Raw genomic sequence first — 22,135 nt, 5'->3', positions numbered from 1 at the left:
GCAAAGGCCCAATTTGTACTGGGGAGATTGGGGCCTATGCTCAACAAAAAAAGTAAGCTGTCCATCAAGAACAAACTGCACCTCTACAAGACCGTTGTTAGGCCATCTTCTCATACGCCTGCCCAACCTTCACTTATCTGGGTGAAAAAAGGCTACAACCCCTACAAACACTACAAAACAAAGTCCTCAGACGCATCCTCAATGCACCATGGTACGCACGCACCACCGATATCCACCACCAAAGCCACACAGTATACCAATTCCTCCGCAAGGCCTCCCGTCACTACTTTGATAACGCTCCACACCACCCCAACCCACTAGTAATACAGTCCATCAATTACATCACTTACCCAAAACCCGATCCACCTAAAGTTTCCCCATCGTCCAACCTGCTTCAACTTCCCCTACAAGATGAAAACGTAATGGCGGCCGCTCCAAGTCCCGTCCACTCCCAGACGGACAACATTAGCCCCGCCCCATCCAACATGGCCGCGAGCCAGCGAACGGGCGTGAACAACCGGAAACAAAAAAAGGGGAGAGAAGTCCGACGCCCTAAAGACGTACTTAATGACACGACTGACTACATTACAGAGACAATTGAGAGATGGACAAGACTTGACACAAACAATGACACGACAATTGACGCTCACAATCGGACCCGACGCCGCCGCCGGGGCCGACCACCGCGCAATACAACCACACTCCACGACGACACGTCGCTACTCGGTGCATCCGCACCGAGTAGCTGACAGCACACTACGCTATACACTAGATAAATACAAATAGGTAACACATGACTGCGCGGGCGCTGCGGGTGCCCGCGTCAAGACCAATATCAGTGTTTCGGGAGGCCCAAAACAGGAATCCTCCCACTCACAGCCAGGACCACCAGCTAAATTCGAAAAGAATGCTGTAGAGCACAGAACAAAAAAAACACAATAAATGTTCATCGTTCAACTGATATCGCAGTTTACTTCATCTCCAGCATCTCCCCCGTCTGGGCTCCCATAACTATTTTGCACAAGAAAGTGCAAAAGTCGAACTTAATTTGTATTTCTACTACCAACAACACTTTTTCTACTCGTCGACTGTAATGGTTGAATTAAGAATTAATTCTAAACTGTAATTGCGTACTTTTCATGTATGGGCTCTCATCTCAACTATAATAGTATTTTATACAATCGTACTATACTTATTTTTCTAAATTAATGTTAATTACATCGGAACCTACTTTTTATTATTATATACGTAAAGCTATAATTTATGTATTCATACTTCTTTATATGTATTCTAAGGCTCATATAGCAGAAACTCGCTAATTTTGACATCCGAAGCATCGACGACGCTCTCATTAGTAACCGGAACATCTGCAAATACGAGTAATATATTAGAATCACTCACAGCATCGAAAAATAAGTAAGCAGTAATAAGTAAGTAGTTAGAGTGCTCAATACATACATATGTAACTAAATTTCCAAGCTTAATACTTAATAATAAGTTATTTGGGAGGTATGGTAAAACATATTATTGATAAGTTTGAATCTCGCTTAAAACCTATTATAAATAGGCTTAGAGTAAGCAGTCTAAGCTTATTTCTCTATGCTCATGGTAAGATCACGCGTCTAGCACGATTTACATAAAGTTGCTCGGTGATGTTCTATAGTAGAACGTAGCTTTGGAATTAGTTTACATATATATTAAATTTTTAGTCGAACCATCAATCAGTAGCTGACAATAATAATTTCTTACCATGTGCCTCAGTTAAACATGCTACAGCTTCTGCACAATACCTAAGGATCTCCAAATACTTACCAATATTGAGAAAATGTTCCGTGTCGTACCCGCTGTCCTGCCGAGACGCGTCTATCGCTACGCGTAGCGCATCCACCACGCAGTGGCTCAAGCAGAGCGGAGGCTCTCCAGTTGCTGGAATAGATTCATCATAATATTTTTAATCAGGTAACTGAGGGTCCGTAGCAAAATAGCATATATAGTACCTGGGCGACCGAGCTTTGCTCGGTTATAACTATAAAAATTAAAAAATAAACTTAAACATATAAAAAAAAAACAAAAGTTAGTCACCGGGCGAGATTCGAACCCGTAACACTCGTTTAGCAGTCCGCGTTATAACCCGCTGGACCAGACGGACAGTGGCCGGCAACACGAAATTAGCGACCATATTCTGCGTCGAAAGAAAAACGCATGAAATCTCGAAAACACGCGTTTTCCCAAACATAAGACTAATCTAGATAGATTGTATACCCCGAAAAACCCCCATATACCAAATTTCAGCGAAATCGTTAGAGCCGTTTCCGAGATCACAGAAATATATATATATATATATATATATATATATATATATATATATATATATATATATATATACACAAGAATTGCTCGTTTAAAGGTATAAGATACACAAACACACCCAACTTGTCAGTAGAAAAAGGCGCGAAATTCAAATCTCTTAGCGCCTACATTTTTTAAATTTTGCTTTCTTTTTCTAATGACAAAGTGGCTGTGCCAGTGTATATATACAAATTTATTATAAAATTAGAACACATTAGGGCTGCAATCCGTTACACAAATGCCCGACACCGACACAACTTGACATCATTCGACCAAAACTCTTTTTTTGTTTTTTTTTTTTTTTAATCAAGCAATAAATTTAAACTTATTCATTCCGTTAAGATAACATTGATCTCATTACTGTTAGTCGAAAATAGCCAGCCAACGCCATTTTTAGCAGTTTAGTAATCTCAATACTACTATTTACTAGCTCCTAATAGCCAGCAAACGAGCAGACGAGTCGCCTGATGGGAAGTGGTCACCGTCGCCCATGGTCATACATATTATGCAACCTCGAGGGAGCCACTTTGGTACGCGTTGCCGACTCTTAAGACCCCTGAATGCTGAGTTCTTAAAGAACCTCATGTCGTCGCGCAAACTATATACTTCAGGAGGTACCTAACTCATTCCACATCCTGTATACGTTCTGGGAAAAAAACAAGCGAGATGCCATTGGTGCCATGTATCTAAGAAGAGGGAGCTAGGTGCGGCTATAAAAGCGATATATAAAATGTTATGTGACCTACCTTTTGATCCCAATATACCGACGGGGTTAGGCCTATTCCGAGCCAGATACACGCGGAAATCGTTGGGAATGTCTTTAGCGCCCATGATATAATAATTCCACGTTCTGTCCGTGTAGATCTCTCCGTTATCATGATTGTAAATAGTGTCTTCCATTAACCAGAGTGACAGAGTCTGTACAAATGCTCCTTCAACCTTAAAAATTAATACAAGTCTATTAAAATAGTATTCTATACAACTGCTCCCGGCTCGAAATAGTGCAGCCTGAGATATTTAAAGATGGCCGCTTAAAAAACAAATAAAAAATAATTTTATTTGAATAACACACTATACTTTTTTCAAATTACCTACATCTAGAAAAAAAAATTAGACTATGGATATATTTTAATTTGCGTTTTTTTTTCAAGTAGAAACACTATATATACATAAGTATCGCGAGTTCTTTCGATCCTAATAAGAGAAATAATGTATGTATTCAATGTCAACCATGATTTTTAATGATTGCAATTCAATGCAATATTGATAATGGCGTTTGGATACAATACTTGCCTGTCCAACATCCAGAGCCGGATTAATAGTGCGCCCTGCATCTTCGAATATATCCGCGCGAACTATGTACTTCGTGCCAGTCAACAAGTCTATTTCCACCTCCGTTGCGGCGACACCGAATATAGAATAGTTTTGCAAGCGAGGGTCATTTGGACTCGTCTCGTAGTTCGCCTGCAGCAGCACTCCTCGAAGATCAGCCTCGAAAACTACTTCTTCCCAGGTAGCATCCGGCATGAGTGCACGGAACGGAGCCAGTCGTGCGTTGAGTTGCTGGCAACATCTTATCACAGATAGAGCACAACATTCAGTGGTTATACTCGACGCTGTAGAAAAATTGTTTGGGGTGGCGAAATCGTACGCCGACAGAACGGATACCTTCTCGACAGGTACCTTCAACTCTGAAGCTGCTACTTGCGCTATTCTAGTATTAATGCCTTGGCCGATCTCGATGCCGCCTATATTTACTGCTACGCTTCCATCTCCGTGGTAAATAGAAACTAAAGCTCCATAATTCCCGAGATATTGTGTAGGGAAAGACATATTATTTAGCCTGAGTCCTCGTTTCTTCCAACGGTTTTTAGCATTGAACTCCTTTATATATTCGAGTCTCTTGTTAAAATCGCTTTTCTTTAAAAATTCGGGTATGATTTCCGGTAGCTGGTTGTCATCAAGTCGGTAGTTGTTGAAACGGACCTCTATAGGGTCTCTTTTTATTTCTTTAGCTATGTGCTCCATAATATGTTCAATAGCTGCAATACCTTCAAAACCACCTGCATAAACATAATAGGTATTGATAAATACGTATGATTCATGTCCTATACCAGTAGTAACTAAATGTTTCTAGCGAAACTACCAAACTACCTAGTAGTCTAAAATCTCCCAACTATTGTCCAAAATTAGCTCGAATGTCTTCGTTTAGATGTGAGTATTACTTGAATCGCTTAATTCTGAGGCAATCTTGTTTTTTCATAAATGGAAGGAAACTTACTTAAATTACGTACGTTGATTTAAACTTGCACAATTTCCACACATTATTATTTACTTTACCGGAACATAATTGGGTACAATTAAGCATTAAAATTACCTCCGACGTTTCGAGGACGGCATTTTCTCTGTAGTCGCGTATTAGTAAGACTCAAAGTCTAAGTACCGTTAAATAAAGTACATAATAATAGTTAAAACGTGTTGACCTTGTGGAAGTTCTGGACAATAGTTATAGTGCATTGCTGAATTTGAACTTACCGGGTGCTCTCATAAAACAATTAGTCGGAGCGTCAGTAATAGGACCGAAGGAATCAACCTTCCATCGATCAGGATTGTAACAATTTTTCATGGAATCCGTAGCGTAGGAGTTTTCATTCTCGTTTCTAGACATGCCATCATTGACGTAGAAGGTTCCGTCTAAATATTGGATTTGACCGTTTCCGTCAACGCCAACCTAAAACACAGTAAGTACTTATTTTTATTAGAAATGACTAAATGTATAAATTCCACAAAACAAACCTAAACTAAAAATAAGTAAGTTAGGTTAGGTTAAATGCGCTAGGACGAACCAAGCTAGCTCACTATCGCATTGCATTTGCAATGACAAAGTGTATGCAGCGAATATCGACATTAATATCAAGCTTTGAAAATATGACGTAATATTCACTACATTAAATACTTTATTTTTCATATCTCATGCTCTGAAAGTGGGTCGTAATTGTTCTAAAAACTATGCAGAAAATGATACGTTTTTGCTCTAGAGCACTGTACTTCCTAAGTTAGTTTCTTTTTCTCTTTTTTACGATAAGCAATAAAAGTGTTGGTTTTAAATGGATGTGTTAGACAATTTACTCCCCATTCCATGAACGATATTTTTACCTAAATTGTTAAGTAAATAAAAGTACCCTCAAGGAATACTACTGAAGTTATAAATTTAGCCGTGTTTTTTTTAAAACACGTGTATTTTATTTTCCTCGTAATCGAAATGAAAAGTAGAGTGTTTAACTCGGGTGAAAGGCACCATTTCAATTACGGACTATTGAAGAATCGCTTGGTTCACAATCTACTATTGGAAAGTCGGTGCGATGTTAGCTTTAGACGCATAATGCCAAAAACGCCATTCATACGCGAAACGCCAAAGACGTGTATTGCCAAATTCTGTTAATGCCAAATACGAGGAATCCCAAAGCTGTATAAAAACCAAATACGCATAATGCCAAAAAATATTATTGACTTTATGGAATATTTTTTCCAGAATATGATGTATTTTAATCATAATAACTTAGCTCGATTTTCAAATAATTATAAAAGTTAGGAGCGAAAAACAGGTTTCAAAGCGAATAACGGAAAAAACCAGCCAAATAAAATCAAACGGTGTAATAATTAAAAACATGGGTAATAATATTTATGCCGTATTTTTAGACTGATATTTATTTGTTTACTTGTAGGTACCTACATTTGATAAGTTCTTTGTTGTTGTTTTTCTTATGTTTTTCACTTCATGTATATTCAAACACAATTCTGTATTGTTCATGAATAAATATACTATGACTTTTTTGGTGTGATGACTACCATGAAGATATTATAGTAATAATTTGATGGAAAATTATGGGACAGCTTGTAAGATTGATGATGGAAGCAGCAGCTGCGTAATTAACGGATGCCCTGCAGCCTGCGAATCTGGTATTATGAGAAACTGACATTTTTCGAATCTGGCATTCTGCGAATCTGACATTCTGAGAATCTGACTTTTGCGAATCTGGCATCCTGCTAATCTGACATTCTGCGTTCCTGGCATAAAGTGTCAGAATCAATGTAACTAATAACAGTAATAACTATGTATGTTTGTACGGGTTAAATCTTGCAAGTAAAATTTGACTTATTTCCGGGTTTACGATGAAGCTGAAAATTTGCATACATATATATGTAACTCGGTTGACAAAGCAATATTATGGTACCATCAAGCTGATTTAATGATGAAGACAGGAGGTAGCCACAGGAACTCTGCGATAAAACAACGTAACTTAATTGTGTTTGGGGTTTTTAGGATTGTTTCGATGATTAGTTGTATGTGGAAAAGTACAGTCAGCGATAAAAACTAGTACCAAAAATGATTCTTTTGCCAAAAACTTATTCTTTCGCATCCTGTATATGCTTTCGGCGAGCCAGGACCTTTCAGACGCAAGGTTTTTTTTAGGTTATGTGAGACGTTCCTGATTATATTATAATTATTAAGAAAGCAACTTACCTCATAATCAAGCCTGCTATCTGGTCTTTTGCCTGTGATGCGCATAATATCCGGCATGCGCATTGTTATTCGGCAAGGTCTGTTCAGTTTATACGCGACTAGGGCTGTGCCACACGCAGCGAACATATTTCTGGCGATCTTGCATCCAAACGCACCCCCGCAACGTCTTGTGCGAACTCTTACTCTGAAATTACAAAGTGAACATTTAATAAAACAATTATATAAACCTCCTCCCTCCTTCTCTCTTAGATTTTGTCCATTTAGAGATGGCAACCCTACATATAACCTAACCTAGCTTACTTATTAGTTAAATTAATCCTCTTTAACTAGTTAGGATTAATTTAACTAATAAGTAAGCTAGGTTAGGTTATACTAGCTTACTTATTAGTTAAATTAATCCTCTTTAAGTAGTTAGATATAAGCCATGTATTCACTACAAACATTTTTATTTAGAAACACGGTTTAAAAACAATGTTGTTTCCTAAATTACCATACTATTTCTGAGAATAGTACATTGTTAGCCAAGGTATAAAAGGCACTCATTTCTGCCGAGGTAGTTGGGCGCTCAAACGCAGGGAGAGCGCCAATAGTCCGAGGCTAAAATGTTACTTTTCACCAGAGTTAAACACTCTACTTTTCATTTCGAATAAGAGGGAAGTAAAATACCTACATGTGTTTTTTAAAAAACATGACTGTTAGAGTATATTTTTAAAGCATATTTTGAGGGAACTTTATTTAGGTAAAAGTATCATTATTTATGGAATGGAAATTGTATAACAAATCCATTTAAAACCAAATTTTAATTGCACATCGTAAATCATGAAAAAGTCGTAGGTATTTGGAAAACTAAATGCTCTAGTGCAGTAACGTATCACTTTCTGCACACTTTTTAGCACTACAATAACCCTCTTTCAAAGCATGAGATATGAAAACATTTTTTTCTAAACAATAATGTTTATAGTGAATAAAATGTTACGTGGCTAAAATGATGGGTAATGAAATAGTTTTTAGGAAACATTGTGTTCTTACAAGGTATTAGGAATATTCAGTAGCTGCGCTATTGCTGCCTGCGTGACATCTATCCACTGAGTAGAGCAATCTATTTCATAGCCATTGTCCACTGGGCTCGTGACAGTCGCATGCAATTCCATCATATGATGATATTGCCTTGGAGAGTAGAAGGAACCCTTTATTATTCTTTGCACGTTGACTCCTCTATCTGATGGAGTAATCCCTTCGTAGGTTATTAGTCTATTTTCCAAGGGCGGCGCGTCAATAGCGTCTTGTATTGTGAAAATTATTTTTTTCTTTGAAATTTTCTTATACTTCACAGTAACAAGACACGCTGCTTTATCTGCTATGACTTGGGTTTCGGCCACGACTAGAGCGACGGGCTGGTTATAATAGTATATTTTATCGCTTGCGAATAGTTCTTCGTTTTCGAACATCAGTTGGAAGTCTCCTCGCACGATGCTGTTCACTCCCGGAATATCTTTAGACGTGTAAACCGCAATGACGCCTTCAATTTTCTAAAATAAAGTTAACAAGAACAGCTAATTAACTATCGTTATTCTTATTGTATATTTGTGTTTTCCTGTTTAATCTCCTCATTTTGATGATTTAATTTTGTATTCACCTACGAATATCCCAAAAGAACAAAGAGCTGATTTGCAAGCTTATCCCCGAAATTGGCGCACCTACAAATTTGTACTATCTATAGCGAATGCCTTCTGACCTTCTACTAATGCAACGGAGAAACGAATAATTGTATGGTTTCCTCACAATGTATTACTTCATATATTTTGTAAAAAAATCATCAGTCCTGGTTTGGTGCCTAAAATAGATTAGTTACCATCGGTACCTATTACTTTGTATCTTTTATGTTGTGAGAATCTAAAAGTTGCGAAGAATTTCTAATCAGCAATCAGTTTAAAATACTCACAAGGACATTGGCGTAATGAATATCCTCTATTTCACCTCGCGCAATTGTAGACACAACGAATGAAGCGAATACTTCATCTGATATTCTAGGAATATCGTCCGCGTACTTGGCCTCGCCCGCACACTGGATCAGGCCCTCTTTCTTCAGCAGCGGCTGAGTGATGGGATAGTCGGCTCTGTTGGTGTCGTACTCCTGGTAACTGCGGCTCACGGGAGGCCGGTCTTCGTAGGCGGTTGTGGCGCCCGATGAGTATTTTGGACTGAGGATTTCGCGTGGACACAGTTTGATGACGGCCTGTTTACAAAAATGTGCAATTAATAATATATATTTTTTTCTTATTATACGCTACGATATATATATATATACCCTCCTACATTTGATCCTCAAAGACGTAGGTACACTGAGGCGCGCGGCTGCATCAAAGTATCAACCTTGTGCATACGACAAGGTTCAGAGGACGCGGCGCACACGACAGGAGTGGAGTTCAAAGAGTTAAAGGGTAATAACCAAGTTTTCGCCGTTTAGATTTTAGCTATTACTTACCTTATAAAATAATCCTAAAGCAACTTTCTTCCTAAAATGCGGCTTAGGTTCCGGCGGATTAAAATTTGGATCAACTTCCTTCTCCAAGCAATGCAGGGCACCTTGCAACGTCTCATTTGTGAAAAGGTTTCGTCCAATCAGAAACTGTTCTGTGTTATAAGCATGAGTGAACGTGGGGTTTATTCCTCCGTATACAATTGATGCTTTAAGCACTTTATGAGATTTAGGATCAAATCTGAAAAGAAACGCCCCGTTCACTTCAGCATGCGCATTTTGTTCTTTTGCTGGTATCTGCAATGAAGTAAGTTTCTTAGGCATACGCATATGTAGGTAGTTTTAAAGGTTATGTTTTGTGATGCAATACAGCACGATGCAAAAAAAAAATCTAATTTTAATATTACACCTGCGTCCCTATAGCTTACGATAAGTTAAATGCAATGCCATTATGCCTGTAGACCACGATAGATGTCGATGAAGAAGGGCTCATGTAGAGGGTGCAAGAATTCGCATGTGAGTTTGATGTACGAGTAACCCTAGTCCCCTAGGCCTCCGGCAATATCAACCCCCCCGAGTTCACTGGCTGGCTACGCCCTTACTAATAAGGATTCCGTTTAACCTTCTGGTATAGTCGTCATCAGAACATGGAACTTATATTGAAGGTTCACCTCGGAGGTGCTCAAAAATATCTGAACACGCATTCTAACACCATTGGCGATAGAGGCGTGTCTTCTTCATATATTTGTGAGATTCTTCGACAATCCAATATACTTATCTGATGGCGACTGGATGGTTCCCTTAAGGCCTGTGCACATCGGATGCGTGTGCGTAGGTAGTATGCACGTGCACGTGAGCGGATCCTTATGAGAGACCGCACACCGCTAGCGAGTGCGTGCACGGCTAACGCACGCGCAATGTGCCCTGGCCTTAAAGGTATATATACATAAAACACGTACCTTGTAAGTCACTACGTCATGATGTCTGGATAAGGGAGGCAGTTTAATCTGCGTCATGACTCTGCCCACTATATTTGCAGTCAAAAACTCAGGCAGGCCCAGATCCGATTGATTCATTGTGCGGTCCACTACAAAATAAAAATATGTTATGACTCAGATAACCCTGTACCTAATTAGAAGTACCTACTACAAAACCTTGCTTGCTTTTCCTTAGTGACCGAAACCAGATTTAAATATTGGCAAAACCGAAGGTTTGGTTTTGCTCTAGTTTCGGCCGAAACCGAACCTTCGGTTGGAACATGATTTTTATGTAGAAAGAAACCGAAACTTCAGGCGGACATTACCGAAAATACAGTTGCGGTTCGGCAGTTTTGTGGCCGAAATCGATTTTTTAGTCAGATACAACTTTTTGTATTATTCTTCAGTACACGTACACACTGCGCGTGGCGAGGCTAATGACTAAGCGAAAAGTGAACGAGTGTGATGCTTGGTAGCAATCAAATTATAAGTCTGTTTCGTTTGTTACATTATTTAAGGAGGAACAGATGAAACACGAATGTTTCCTAAAACGGCAATTGGTGTTGCTGACTTGGGCGCCATTTGCCTCGTCAATCGCCTCGCCAATCCCACGAGTGAGTGAATACGAGCCGTGTCTCTACTCAATGGAATGGGGTTTGCCATTCAAAGTATTTTAAAGCCTGCCCAGTAATATATGATCACGCGCCATATTGCGGAATTTCATCGGAACTAAATTTTTCATACTAAATTGAACTGTCTCCCTATACATAAGAATGACAGCGTCCTCTTTACAATGATCATATATTTCTGGTCGGGCTTTACAGGTGGCGCCAACATAAGTTTTACCTATCAATGTATGTAGTTTTTTTTCCTAAAATGTAAAATGCATTTTTCGGAAAATTGTACTTTGGTAGTGTAATGAAGCGCTGGTGGCCTAGCGGTAAGAGCGTGCGACTTGCAATACGGAGTTCGCGGGTTCAAACCCCGGCTCATACCAATGAGTTTTTCAGTACTTATGTACGAAATATCATTTGATATTCACCAGTCGCTTTTCGGTGAAGGAAAAAGTCGTGAGGAAACCGGACTAATCCCAATAAGGCCTAGTTTACCCTCTGGGTTGAAAGGTCAGATGGCAGTCGCTTTCATAAAAACTAGTGCCTACGCCAATTCTTGGGATTAGTTGCCAAGCGTACCCCAGGCTCCCATGAGCCATCGCAAAATGCCGAGTCAACACAAGGAAGAAGAAAAAGGTAGTGTAATTATAAGAAATTTGTACCTAGAGTAACAACAGCTCCAACACACGAAAACAACAGGAAAATATCTGACTGAAAGTCAGGGTGTTCGTGCTTTAGTATTAAATTCCCAGCTAATGTACCAATCTGTAAAAAAAACGTTACATATTTAAAAATATTATTGTGGATTACAAATATAACTTACTAATTTCGGTGCAAATTAGTAAGTTCAATGTGGTGATGAAGACCGACATATAACACATTTTATTACTGGGAAGGTTTTTGTATGGAGTTATGTCAAGCTAAGTTGACAGCGATTTTAATAGCCTAGCCTGTGCAGGTGTTCAGTAAACGTCATTATTTCATAGATATTTGACGTTTACAATGACGCTGCCAACTTATCTTGGTCTGACTCTACGACAGTCAGAACTATAAACCTTATGTAAGTGGAGTATGTGTACAGACGCAAGAGTGAAATGCGTGACGGTATTCCCTTATATTCGGTCTTAGCCACATTTACCTGAGGCATCAGGTACTTACGTTTCGAACAGGTATATGAGCAACTTCCTCTAAATGTTTTCTCAAGACTTGTAAGTACCAGAAGTCAGCATGGGTCTTGCTCAATTCGTCAAACAAGTGGATTGTGTCGGTAATAGTCGTATTAGCTCCAAGAACTAGATTGACATCTAGATAGTGGGAGCGTAACTCGGTGACACCACTTATGTCTACTAGCACTTTAGGGTAAAACTTTATGGGGTAAGCTCCTGGAAAAAAAAGAAAATAATATAACTACATATGGAAAGATAGAAAACGATCCCGTCAACGGTTATTTCCTCACTTGGTTACTTATAATACTTATCAAAATCGGCTTAGTAGTTCCGCTTTTATAACGGGTATAAAGTACGTAGAATATAAAAATAATGTACTTAGTATAATGTACTCACATTAAGTACATAGGGCAGGGGTTCCCAATTTTTTTTCAACATGCGGCGCAGTTACAAGTTTAGTATTTTACTACGGCGCCCTTGTTAATTTAAAATCACGGTCGAAAAAGAGTGACACGACGCTATATTATTTACCGATGCGAGCGCTCAAATAGGTACCCGCGAATATTTGTGGTTTCGGATAATGATAGAACTCACGGCGCCCCTCTTTACTTTCTACGGCGCACCAGGGCGCCGCGGCGCACACTTTGGGAACCCCTGACATAGGGTGAGACAGGGAGTCAGAGGGCCTACCGCGAACACCGATATTCGCAAAAAACGGGCATTTTTCTCTTTTACTCCAATTAGGGCGTAATTAGTGACGGGGAAAGATGTCTGCAATTTGCGAACTTCGGTAGTCGCGGTAGGCCCTCAGTTCTAATGGGCACGTAGTACAGTATTTTGGAGGCTTTTCATAGAAATATTATAGGCTTAATTTTGCTTATAAAACTTAATTTTGCGTTTTTTTTTATAAATCTTAATATAAAATATTTCACCTTAACACAGGGGTTCCCAAAGTGTGCGCCGCGGCGCCCTGGTGCGCCGTAGAAAGTAAAGGAGGCGCCGTGAGTTCTATCATTATCCGAAACCACAAATATTCGCGGGTACCTATTTGAGCGCTCGCATCGGTAAATAATATAACGTCGTGTCACTCTTTTTCAACCGTGATTTTAAATTTACGAGGGCGCCGTTGCAAAATACTTTTGTTTTCTTTTATTCAGAAACAAACAGTCATTCAATAACATTGAACAGTAGATTAAGCAGCAGTAAATTGACCTATAGTTTCCTTAATTTACATATCAAAATACGAAGCTAATGCACTTTTTGAATACAAAAATATCGTATATAAATGCAAACAATTTTTACAATACTTTAAACAAATATCTACAGCTTGCCTATATACAGTACAAGTTGATTAACAGCTAAAAATAAAAGTGAACATCAAAGTCATGTGAAATTTAAGCTAAATAACAACCAAAGATGCATATATCTCAATTATTAGAAAAAATATGCTTATTTAGGTATTCTTAATACATATCATTTGAATGCTTTTTTCAGTAAAGTAGTTGTACAGTTAAATATATCCACATCTGTGAGTTTTTCATTATTATTAAACAGTTTACAAACACGCTTAATAAATGCATTACTAGCATAACGAGTCCGACTGCGAGGAATAGAGAAAAGGTCTTTTTTGCGACACTGGCGCTCTCGTCTACGCGGAACTCTGAAACTTATTTTATGAAGCAATTTAGGGGCATCTAGTACTGAGTGAATAATTTTGAAAAGCAAGACAGAGTCTACAGCATCACGGCGGTCACTTAGTTTTTGCATCTTAAAACGTGTACATGTATCCGTATAGTTAGTGTAAATTTGCCCAGTCCTAAACGCGAGTGATTTGATAAATTTCTTTTGTAACCTTTCAATTCTATTAATATGAATAGCGTGAGATGGTTTCCAGACAGAACATGCAAACTCTAGATGACTGCGGACAAAGCTATTATATAAGATTTTGTATGTTAAAGGATTTTTAAAAGGTTTTCCTACCCGCAAAATGAAACCCAATTGTTTAAATGACTTATTTAAGATGTTGTCGAGATGTGGGACAAATGTAAGGTTACTATCCATTAGAATGCCAAGATCACGGATCTCTGTAACCCTTTTCAATGTTTTACCTAAAAGGCTATAATTAAATTCAATTTTCTTTTTCTTTTTTGTGAAAGTTATAACGTTACATTTGTCCAAATTCAGAAATAAGTAATTATCTCTACAGTAGGTGACAAGGTTATTAAGATCGTCTTGTAGTTTAATACAATCATCTTCATTTCTAATGATCCTAAAGATTTTGGTATCATCCGCATAAAGCAACAAATTAGAATGTTTAATGTAATTAGGGATGTCATTGACGTATAGTGAGAAAAGCAAAGGTCCCAAATGAGAACCTTGAGGCACACCAGAGCTAATTGGTTTCCATTCCGACTGAAAACCCAGTAATACTACGGACTGAACTCGATTTTCGATGTAAGATTTGATCCAACGGAACAGATCGCCATGAATGCCAAGGCGCCAAAGCTTTGTTAATAAGGTATGATGAGAAATTTTATCGAAGGCTTTAGCAAAATCGGCATAAATAGCGTCAACGCTAAAACCATCATCCATTGCGCTGAATATTTCATCAGTGAAAGTCAAGAGATTACTATCGACTGACCGACCCTTAAAAAAACCATGCTGATTAGGAATAATATGGCGACGTACCGCACTAAAGACTTGATCAGTTACTATTTTCTCCAATAGCTTACCAAAGATACACAATTTGGAAATCGGACGGTATTTCTCAATGTCGCGGCTGACTGTACCTTTAGGTATAGGGGTCACCCAAGCCTGCTTCCATGTTTTAGGAACATAGCCGTCTTTAAGAGATTTGGTAAAAAGCATAGTGATAGGTGTTGTAAGAGAGGAACTGCACCGTTTAATTAAGAGGGGGTGTAACCCATCTGGACCGGCGCCTTTATGAATATTAACTGATTTTAAGTATTTATCTACAATCTTTGAGTTAATTTCTACAGAACTTAAATCGATTAAAGGTTCAGGTAAAGAGTTTTGTACTATGTCATCAAAGTTAATGTTACGCTGCTGCAATACTAAACTTGTAACTGCGCCGCATGTTGAAAAAGATTGGGAACCCCTGCCTTAACAAGTATAATGTCAACGCTGGTTGGATCCCAGCTTCCAGCCGGTACTTAGCCAGGGATACGCTATGCGATAAATGTCCCACTACACGTGTCGCCAATGACGTCCGAACTTCGCTCGAAATGTCTGGCAACATAGCGCGACACGTGTAGCCCCCTCCAGACTATGCGCGTGAGTGAATCGCGGCGCGACTTCGCGGAGCGAACATACCGCGATGTTGACCTAGACTCCACACTCGCACAACTTCACGGCGATTTTGCAGTTTGGTTCGCGGCAATATGGCGCCGAAGCGTCAGCTGATCGGATTTAGTTTGCGGCAAGGCACTGATTCAAACTGGGAACTGTCAAATTGATTTTTGGTTGATCAAGTTCGCACCCAATATAACCAAGTAGCCGCCATAGAAGGTTATATAATTCAGATTAACCGACTCGTGAGCGAATCGCGGCGTGAAGCGATTGCGAGTGTGGAGTCTTGCAAGTTCGCGCTTCGCGTCTCCTTTGACGCGGGCCAAATACCGACAAAACACGGGGAATAAGGCGCGAAGGCGTGAACAATCTGCGAAATCGACGCGAGGGCCCTCCACACTCGCGTTCGCGGCTTCGCGCCTCGACTCGCGCACGAGTGTGGAGGGCCCTTGTCGCCAGGCATGTTGAGTGAAATCCGGCAACGTCGCGCCACTTCATTCGTGTAGTAGTAGTGTATCACTGGCTTTACTTGGCTAAATCGTTCAAGTTGACAAAAATACCTACCTTTAGAGGTATTTCCAGCAACCAACATGTAGTTGCTATACCCGTTCACTTGGTCAAGAGATTCAAATATGGCTTTGATGTTATTTACTCTGAACCATAACCTTCCATCGGACAATGATATCTTCTTAGTCACTGGCTCCTCTTTTTCTGAATCTGCATGGATAAGACACCAGTCTTGATCGTTATTGCCACAAGTGCCACCACATTTAACTCCCGATTTTGGACACACTAAGTTGTCAATGTCCTCAATGTCTTTAATTTTTTTGAGGATTTTCGGGTCAGGGTCCACTGCGAACGATTTGAAAGCCTCCAGGATGGGCCGATAGCCGGTGCATCTGCAGAGATTGCTGCCAAACGACTTCTCTATCTGTTCTTCAGTTAAATGATGTTCACTGCCTTGAATAAGGCTAAAAAATAAAATTGTAATAATTATGTTTATTTACTATTGAACTACTACTCAATACGGGTTGATATTTCAATCTAATCATAATCTGCGTGGTATATAATTAGGTACCTATAAAGGTCACTGAACGATTTTTTTCTATATTTGAAAAAAAAAACACAAATTAGCTATTAAAATGGTAAATAAATAGTTATTTGTTTTACAACGGGACAAAGTTGTTTAATCGCTCGTGCTAACATTGACACCCGAGCAAGCAAAAGAGTCCAAAAATGAACCACGAACGTAGCGAGTGGTTCGAGAAGTGGAATCTCGGGCGTTGCGAGGGTTTCCAGGCACGAGGGTTAAACAAAGTCTAATATTAATACACAAGCACGCGAAAGATTCCAAAATTTAACCACGAGCCTTGTGACCTTGTGAGTAACTTTGCCCCCTTGTAGAACAAATAACTATTTTGGTCTCATACATACCTGTACATGCTCATCACGAATCCAGGGCTACAGTATCCACATTGCGAGCCAAAGTAGTTGTTCAGGCGAGTTTGTATTATGTTGTAGCCCTTCTGTCTGTTTCCGATTCCCTCTATGGTAGTAATATCCCAGCCTTCGCAGGACAGCACAGCAACAAGACACTGTACACGCATATTTATTTTACCTTAGAGCGATTATTTCCGAACACCTACATTTTATATAAAATGTTTGTTGGAGACCCCTATTCGTTTTGTAAGACCTATCCTACAACACCCACATCATAGGGTTAAACTGAAAACAATATACGGGAGGTACCATTTTTTTATTACTTTATATTACCAACAATCACGGAGCAAAGCCGCGGACACACAGACAGACGGACTTGGCGCAATTATAGGGTCGATTTATATCTACAGACATTCGGCGTGCCAAACATGTACCATGGTAGACAAAATAATTTTCTTCTACATGTATACAGTGTGTAATGACGTATTTAAATACATCGCTATGCAACCGCGCAGACGCCGGAACAGAACTTTATGACGTAGCGCCACTTTTTGATATTTAACAAATTTAAAACGTATCAGTGAAAGATAAATGTGGCATTATCTATGAAAAGGGACCTTATTGTCGATGGCGCTTACGCCGCGCTGCGTCGCGCGGCGTTGCGTTTGTATCGGAGTATTGTTAATAATGGCGTAAGCGCCATCGACAATAAGGTCCCTCTTCATAGATAACGTCACAAATACACGCTAAAAGTTTTCATCATGTGTCGAAATATGACAGTAAATTAACCGTGGCTACAAAGTTTTCTTTGACAATCCACCTCTATTTTAAATTCACTTTGCCAAAGACTAAGGATGGTTGCGTATTTTTCTGCGAGTAAAAGGTCATTTCGGCGGTACGAGCTAACACGCGCGTACGCTCGTATAAGACGCTAGTCTGAAACGGCCATAAGGCTACAAGTTACCGTGTTAACAGAGAAGGTGAGTCGTTCGCCGCTGGCGGTACGCGCACGCACGTTTACGATGCACGCGCCGCAACCGCCTTCCAGGCACATGTACTTGGTGCCGCGCAGGTCCGCGCAGCGCCGGATGTATTCGGTCAGCGTCGTGTCCACTGACACCTCCGCGCCCGCTGTCGGGTCAAAACAAATTATTATAATCTCATGATTATAAAGGAGCGGTAAGAGAAAACGTTAACACTTAACCTGTCTTAATACCACCGCTGCTGTAGATATCAAAAACAAAAAGGGTTAAAAGGTTGAAAATAACTTATTTTTTTATAATTTTGATATGAATCGATTAAACTCATGGAGGTTGTTACGTTTCCTAGATAGAAAAGAGCGGAACTACTTAAACCAATTTTTATCAAACATCAGCAAAACACATGCGTCAAGTCACCGGCAATATTCAATAATAGTATTAAATATTGCCGGTGACTTGACCATATGTGTTTTGCTACTATTAGTTTATGTCACTGCTACATAATAACAAGAGCATGTCGGGCCACGCTCAGTGTAGGGTTCCGTAGTTACTCTTCCGTCATAATAAGCTAAACTGGAGCTTAAAGTATAGTAAATTGTTAACCAAGGGATGAAACGGTACCTTTCACCTGAGTTAAACAAATAGGCAAATTTGCATAATCAGTACCTAATTAAAATAAGTCTTTTTACTATGAAGGGAAAACTTTTTGCGATAACTCAAAAACAGCTAAACTGATCATGTCCGCTATAGTTTTCATTTAATGTCTTTCTTAAGCTCTACTTCCACGATTTTTTTCATATTTTTTGGACCTATGGTTCAAAAGTTAGAGGGGGGGGGACACATTTTTTTTTTCTTTCGGAGCGATTATCTCCGAATATATTCACTTTATCAAAAAATGTTTCTTGAAAACCCCTATTAGTTTTGAAAGACCTTTCCAACGATACCCCACACTCTAGGGTTGAAGCGAAAAAAAAAAGTTCACCCCCACTTTACGTGTAGGGGAGGTACCCTAAAAAAAAAAAATTTTTTAGATTTTATTGTACGACTTTCTCGGCTTTATTGATTTATATATCCATGCCAAATTTCAGCTTTCTAGCACTAACGCCCACGGAGCAAAGCCTCGGACAGACAGACAGACAGACAGACAGACAGACAGACAGACAGACGGACATGGCGAAACTATAAGGGTTCCGTTTTATGCCATTTGGCTACGGAACCCTAAAAAGCATTAAAATACACGAGTGTGGGTTAATTTAATAAAAGGATCACACGAGTGTTTTAATGCCTAATTATGTACAGTTACATACACTTTTTTATCTGCACACATACCAATTTTATGTCACTAACTAATTTTATGTCAATGGTATTATATTTCATTTCCAACAAAAAGGCATCTCGACTGTGTTCGTGTGTGTTCCAAATTTGAATGTCATAACCAAATCGATTTTGATGTAGTTAACAACATTATCACAGATAAGAAATTTGTTGTAACAAAACAGTTTATCGTAATGTACTGGCCATTAATTACGGATTTTTAAGGTATCATAGAGATTAATTAGTTGCTTTTCCTACTCCTCTACTGTTATCTGTCATTTATGCATTCATTAAGTCCAATATAAGAACATACATAAAAGGTTTGAAGAAAAGTCTATATTGTCTATTCCTCATAACAGCTCTTGTGCTTTTAATCGCTATAACGTTACTGCGATTAACGGCTACCAACCTAACAAAATCAAAACGAATACTGTTTTAAACTAAGTGCATTGCTGCCAACTTACAATATATTCATTTGGTTGCATAGTAAAAACAATTACTTCATAAGTCAGAAACACGCATGTGACACCCGTAATATAGCAACACCCATAGACTACGAAGACCGCTTAGCGTTGCTTGTTAGTCTCCGTAGGTTACGAAAAAATCGAAAAAAAACTGTCCAAAAATTTAATTTAAAGCAAGTACCAGGGCCTTATGAGTTACGAGGTGTCGCCGACCGGCCGGCCGCGGCCCGGGGCGGGTCGGGCGCGTAACAAGGTATGGTCGCGCGTCTTGGCTATATACTTTTGCTTTGTTTACCTAAATTAAGATTTATTTTTGTTGACTCGTAGGAAAAGTATTGTATGCAACGTTGTATAAGTAGGTGAAAAAATGCTCAAGGCGTATTCCTTTACAATATCTTTACAAACTCACGCCACTCGCCTTTTTTGACCATTCTTATACAACTATTGCATAAAATACTATTGTCTCACCAACATCCTCTCTTTTTTGGAAGACTATCCTCACATATCCTCTGGAAGATATCTCTTTTGGGATAAGTTCGATTTATACATATTTCTATGTTATTAGTTAGTGTGTGTAAAATGTTGGAAGCTAAATTTGACAATTGGATATTGTCATTATAAATTACTCCGCGGTATCATTGTCATAATCCTTTGTGTTTTAATTGGGCTACAGATTTATATTTCGGGGTAAAATCGTAGCGTTACTCTAAGGCTTTTACATCTTCTTCTTCCTCGCGTTCTACCAACCCCAATGGGTTCGGGGGTTGTTAGAATTGTCTAGATAAGTATTAGTTAACTGTGGAAAGAAAAGTACAGTCAGTGATAAAAGCTTGTACCAATAATTTAATTTTAGACATAAATTTTAAAGTATGTACCTATGTATCATACCTACCAACCAAACTAGTACGTACTTGTACTCTTATAAAATAATTTTGGTCTTTTATTGTTATAAGGTAATAGTAAAAAACCTAATACTCACCGCTAACTTGCTTTCCATTGATGGTGAAATTCACTCTATCCATTTTGCATGTTATGCCGTTCACGCAACCAGGTTCATTGATTGATGTATCGGAATCATACTGAACTTTTGTATCGCGTGTTGCATCATGCCCATACCCACCACTTTCAAATCAAACACAATGCAATATTTAATTTATTGGAATTAGCGGAAATAATTATTCGCTCATGAACATACGTCAAGATTAATTGTTACTGATTATTACACTTAATACCAGCAAGTTGCCCTTTCCGGATTATAACTACACATTAATATTAATACGAGTATATAGTACATATTGAATTGTTTGGCAGCACATCGTCCTGAGTGGCGCAGGCTGTTGCAGGGCAATGTGCGCGATTTCGAGGAGCAACGTAAAGCTGACATCGACGCTAAACGCGACGAGCTGAAAACGCGCCAGCCTGCGTCCATTCACTACCACTATCAACAAGATCATCATCATCATCACATATTGAATGTCGGAATCATATTGCAAGGTATTCGAGGTCTATTTCCCCGCGATTACCTACCTTTTTAGGGTTCCGTACCCAAAGGGTAAAACGGGACCCTATTACTAAGAAATAGGGTCCCATTTTACAATTTGGAAACGGAACCCAATTACTAAGACTCCGACTAAGACTGTCCGTCTGTCACTAGGGTGTATCTCATGAATCTCATTATCGCTATAACAATTAATACTAAAAAGTACGGAGCCCTCGGTGGGCGTGTCCGACTAGCACTTGTCCGGTTTTTTTAATATATAATTGAAGCACGTCCGACTTTCATTTGATTGATTATTTTTGGTGAATATTAAAAAGTACAAGCTTACTTAAAGCGGTGATGGCCGGGCGGTTATGACGTCCGACTTTAAATCTGGAGGTCGCGGGATCAAATCCTGGCTCGTACCAATGAGTTTTTCGGAACATATGTACGAAATATCATCATTTGATATTTACCACCAGCTTTTCGGTGAAGGAAAATATCGAGAGAGAACCTGCATACATCTGCGAAGAAGTTCAAATGTGTATGTGAAATCCCCAATCCACATTGGGCTAGCGTGGGGACTATAGCCCAAGCCCTCTCGCGCATGTGAGAGGCGGAGCCAATGTGCTATAACAGGGGTCACCAATTAGCTTCTTCAAGGGTCCAGTTCTTAAAATAAAATGACAATCGCGGTCCGTTCCTATACTTGAGTTTATTGAATAAGCAAAAACATAAAATAGGTCGGCGGTCCGGATCTGGACAGTGGTCCGCTATTTGGTAACCTCTGGAATAGTGCATAATTTAATGTGCTGCGGTTTTTAACTTTGTAATGTATAATCTTGATTTGTGTGCAAAAACCGCATGGTACAGCACTCACAGTTCATCGATTATCGTATCAACAATAATCTAAGGTTTTTGTGGCTAACAGCATTTAAAACTTTACATCACTTCTACAATCAATTATGTAACACTTTGATTTATACTAATTCAATGTTATCAATTATTTTGAGACATGGAACTGAAAAGAATAAAACAAGA

General features: G+C 39.1%; 4 protein-coding genes across 5 annotated transcripts; all 4 read right to left on the bottom strand.

Moving 5' to 3' along the window:
- Window positions 1-1,087: 1,087 nt before the first annotated feature.
- LOC133531653 (xanthine dehydrogenase/oxidase-like) lies at window positions 1,088-3,410 on the bottom strand. 2 transcript variants are annotated; one of them, XM_061869997.1, is made up of 3 exons: window positions 3,096-3,410; window positions 1,813-1,926; window positions 1,088-1,367 (listed from the first exon to the last, which is right to left on the bottom strand). In XM_061869997.1, the coding sequence occupies exons 1-3, from the start codon at window positions 3,247-3,249 to the stop codon at window positions 1,291-1,293; spliced, it is 345 nt and encodes a 114-aa protein (XP_061725981.1). In that variant the 5' UTR covers window positions 3,250-3,410; the 3' UTR covers window positions 1,088-1,290. The 2 variants fall into 2 exon arrangements, with proteins under 2 accessions (XP_061725981.1, XP_061725980.1); XM_061869996.1 differs by lacking the exon at window positions 1,088-1,367 and having other exon boundaries at window positions 1,485-1,926.
- A 98-nt stretch (window positions 3,411-3,508) lies between these two features.
- Window positions 3,509-5,308, bottom strand: LOC133531650 (xanthine dehydrogenase-like). The gene is made up of 2 exons (XM_061869993.1): window positions 4,885-5,308; window positions 3,509-4,412 (listed from the first exon to the last, which is right to left on the bottom strand). Exons 1-2 carry the CDS (start codon window positions 5,015-5,017, stop codon window positions 3,544-3,546), a joined length of 1,002 nt encoding a protein of 333 aa, XP_061725977.1. The 5' UTR covers window positions 5,018-5,308; the 3' UTR covers window positions 3,509-3,543.
- Window positions 5,309-6,548: 1,240 nt separating this feature from the next.
- LOC133531646 (xanthine dehydrogenase-like) lies at window positions 6,549-12,337 on the bottom strand. Its single transcript, XM_061869982.1, has 7 exons — window positions 12,103-12,337; window positions 11,607-11,709; window positions 10,313-10,440; window positions 9,360-9,650; window positions 8,817-9,110; window positions 7,904-8,403; window positions 6,549-7,058 (listed from the first exon to the last, which is right to left on the bottom strand). The coding sequence occupies exons 3-7, from the start codon at window positions 10,427-10,429 to the stop codon at window positions 6,725-6,727; spliced, it is 1,536 nt and encodes a 511-aa protein (XP_061725966.1). The 5' UTR covers window positions 10,430-10,440; window positions 11,607-11,709; window positions 12,103-12,337; the 3' UTR covers window positions 6,549-6,724.
- Window positions 12,338-13,430: 1,093 nt separating this feature from the next.
- On the bottom strand, window positions 13,431-18,238 carry LOC133531293 (uncharacterized). The gene is made up of 4 exons (XM_061869426.1): window positions 17,824-18,238; window positions 16,854-17,014; window positions 15,684-16,390; window positions 13,431-13,441 (listed from the first exon to the last, which is right to left on the bottom strand). Exons 1-4 carry the CDS (start codon window positions 17,911-17,913, stop codon window positions 13,431-13,433), a joined length of 969 nt encoding a protein of 322 aa, XP_061725410.1. The 5' UTR covers window positions 17,914-18,238.
- Between the last annotated feature and the right edge of the window lie 3,897 nt (window positions 18,239-22,135).

Source organism: Cydia pomonella, chromosome 25 (genome assembly GCF_033807575.1).
Source record: "Cydia pomonella isolate Wapato2018A chromosome 25, ilCydPomo1, whole genome shotgun sequence".
Classification (NCBI taxonomy): domain Eukaryota; kingdom Metazoa; phylum Arthropoda; class Insecta; order Lepidoptera; family Tortricidae; genus Cydia; species Cydia pomonella.
This window is presented reverse-complemented; position numbering and strand designations above follow the sequence as displayed.

Excerpts from the sequence above, each read along its gene's own strand:
- LOC133531293 (XM_061869426.1), bottom strand. The coding sequence starts at position 17,913 with ATGTGCCTGGAAGGCGGTTGCGGCGCGTGCATCGTAAACGTGCGTGCG. Across the intron at positions 17,015-17,823 it reads TCACCTTCTCTGTTAACACG|TGTCTTGTTGCTGTGCTGTC; the intron begins GTAACTTGTAGC and ends ATGCGTGTACAG. Across the intron at positions 16,391-16,853 it reads TTCGTGATGAGCATGTACAG|CCTTATTCAAGGCAGTGAAC; the intron begins GTATGTATGAGA and ends TTTATTTTTTAG.
- LOC133531646 (XM_061869982.1), bottom strand. The coding sequence starts at position 10,429 with ATGAATCAATCGGATCTGGGCCTGCCTGAGTTTTTGACTGCAAATATA. Across the intron at positions 9,111-9,359 it reads CTTTAGGATTATTTTATAAG|GCCGTCATCAAACTGTGTCC; the intron begins GTAAGTAATAGC and ends TTTTGTAAACAG. Across the intron at positions 7,059-7,903 it reads CTGAATATTCCTAATACCTT|AGTAAGAGTTCGCACAAGAC; the intron begins GTAAGAACACAA and ends TTGTAATTTCAG.
- LOC133531653 (XM_061869996.1), bottom strand. The coding sequence starts at position 3,249 with ATGGAAGACACTATTTACAATCATGATAACGGAGAGATCTACACGGAC. Across the intron at positions 1,927-3,095 it reads CGGTATATTGGGATCAAAAG|CAACTGGAGAGCCTCCGCTC; the intron begins GTAGGTCACATA and ends AATCTATTCCAG.
- LOC133531650 (XM_061869993.1), bottom strand. The coding sequence starts at position 5,017 with ATGTCTAGAAACGAGAATGAAAACTCCTACGCTACGGATTCCATGAAA. Across the intron at positions 4,413-4,884 it reads TTGTTTTATGAGAGCACCCG|GTGGTTTTGAAGGTATTGCA; the intron begins GTAAGTTCAAAT and ends ATGTTTATGCAG.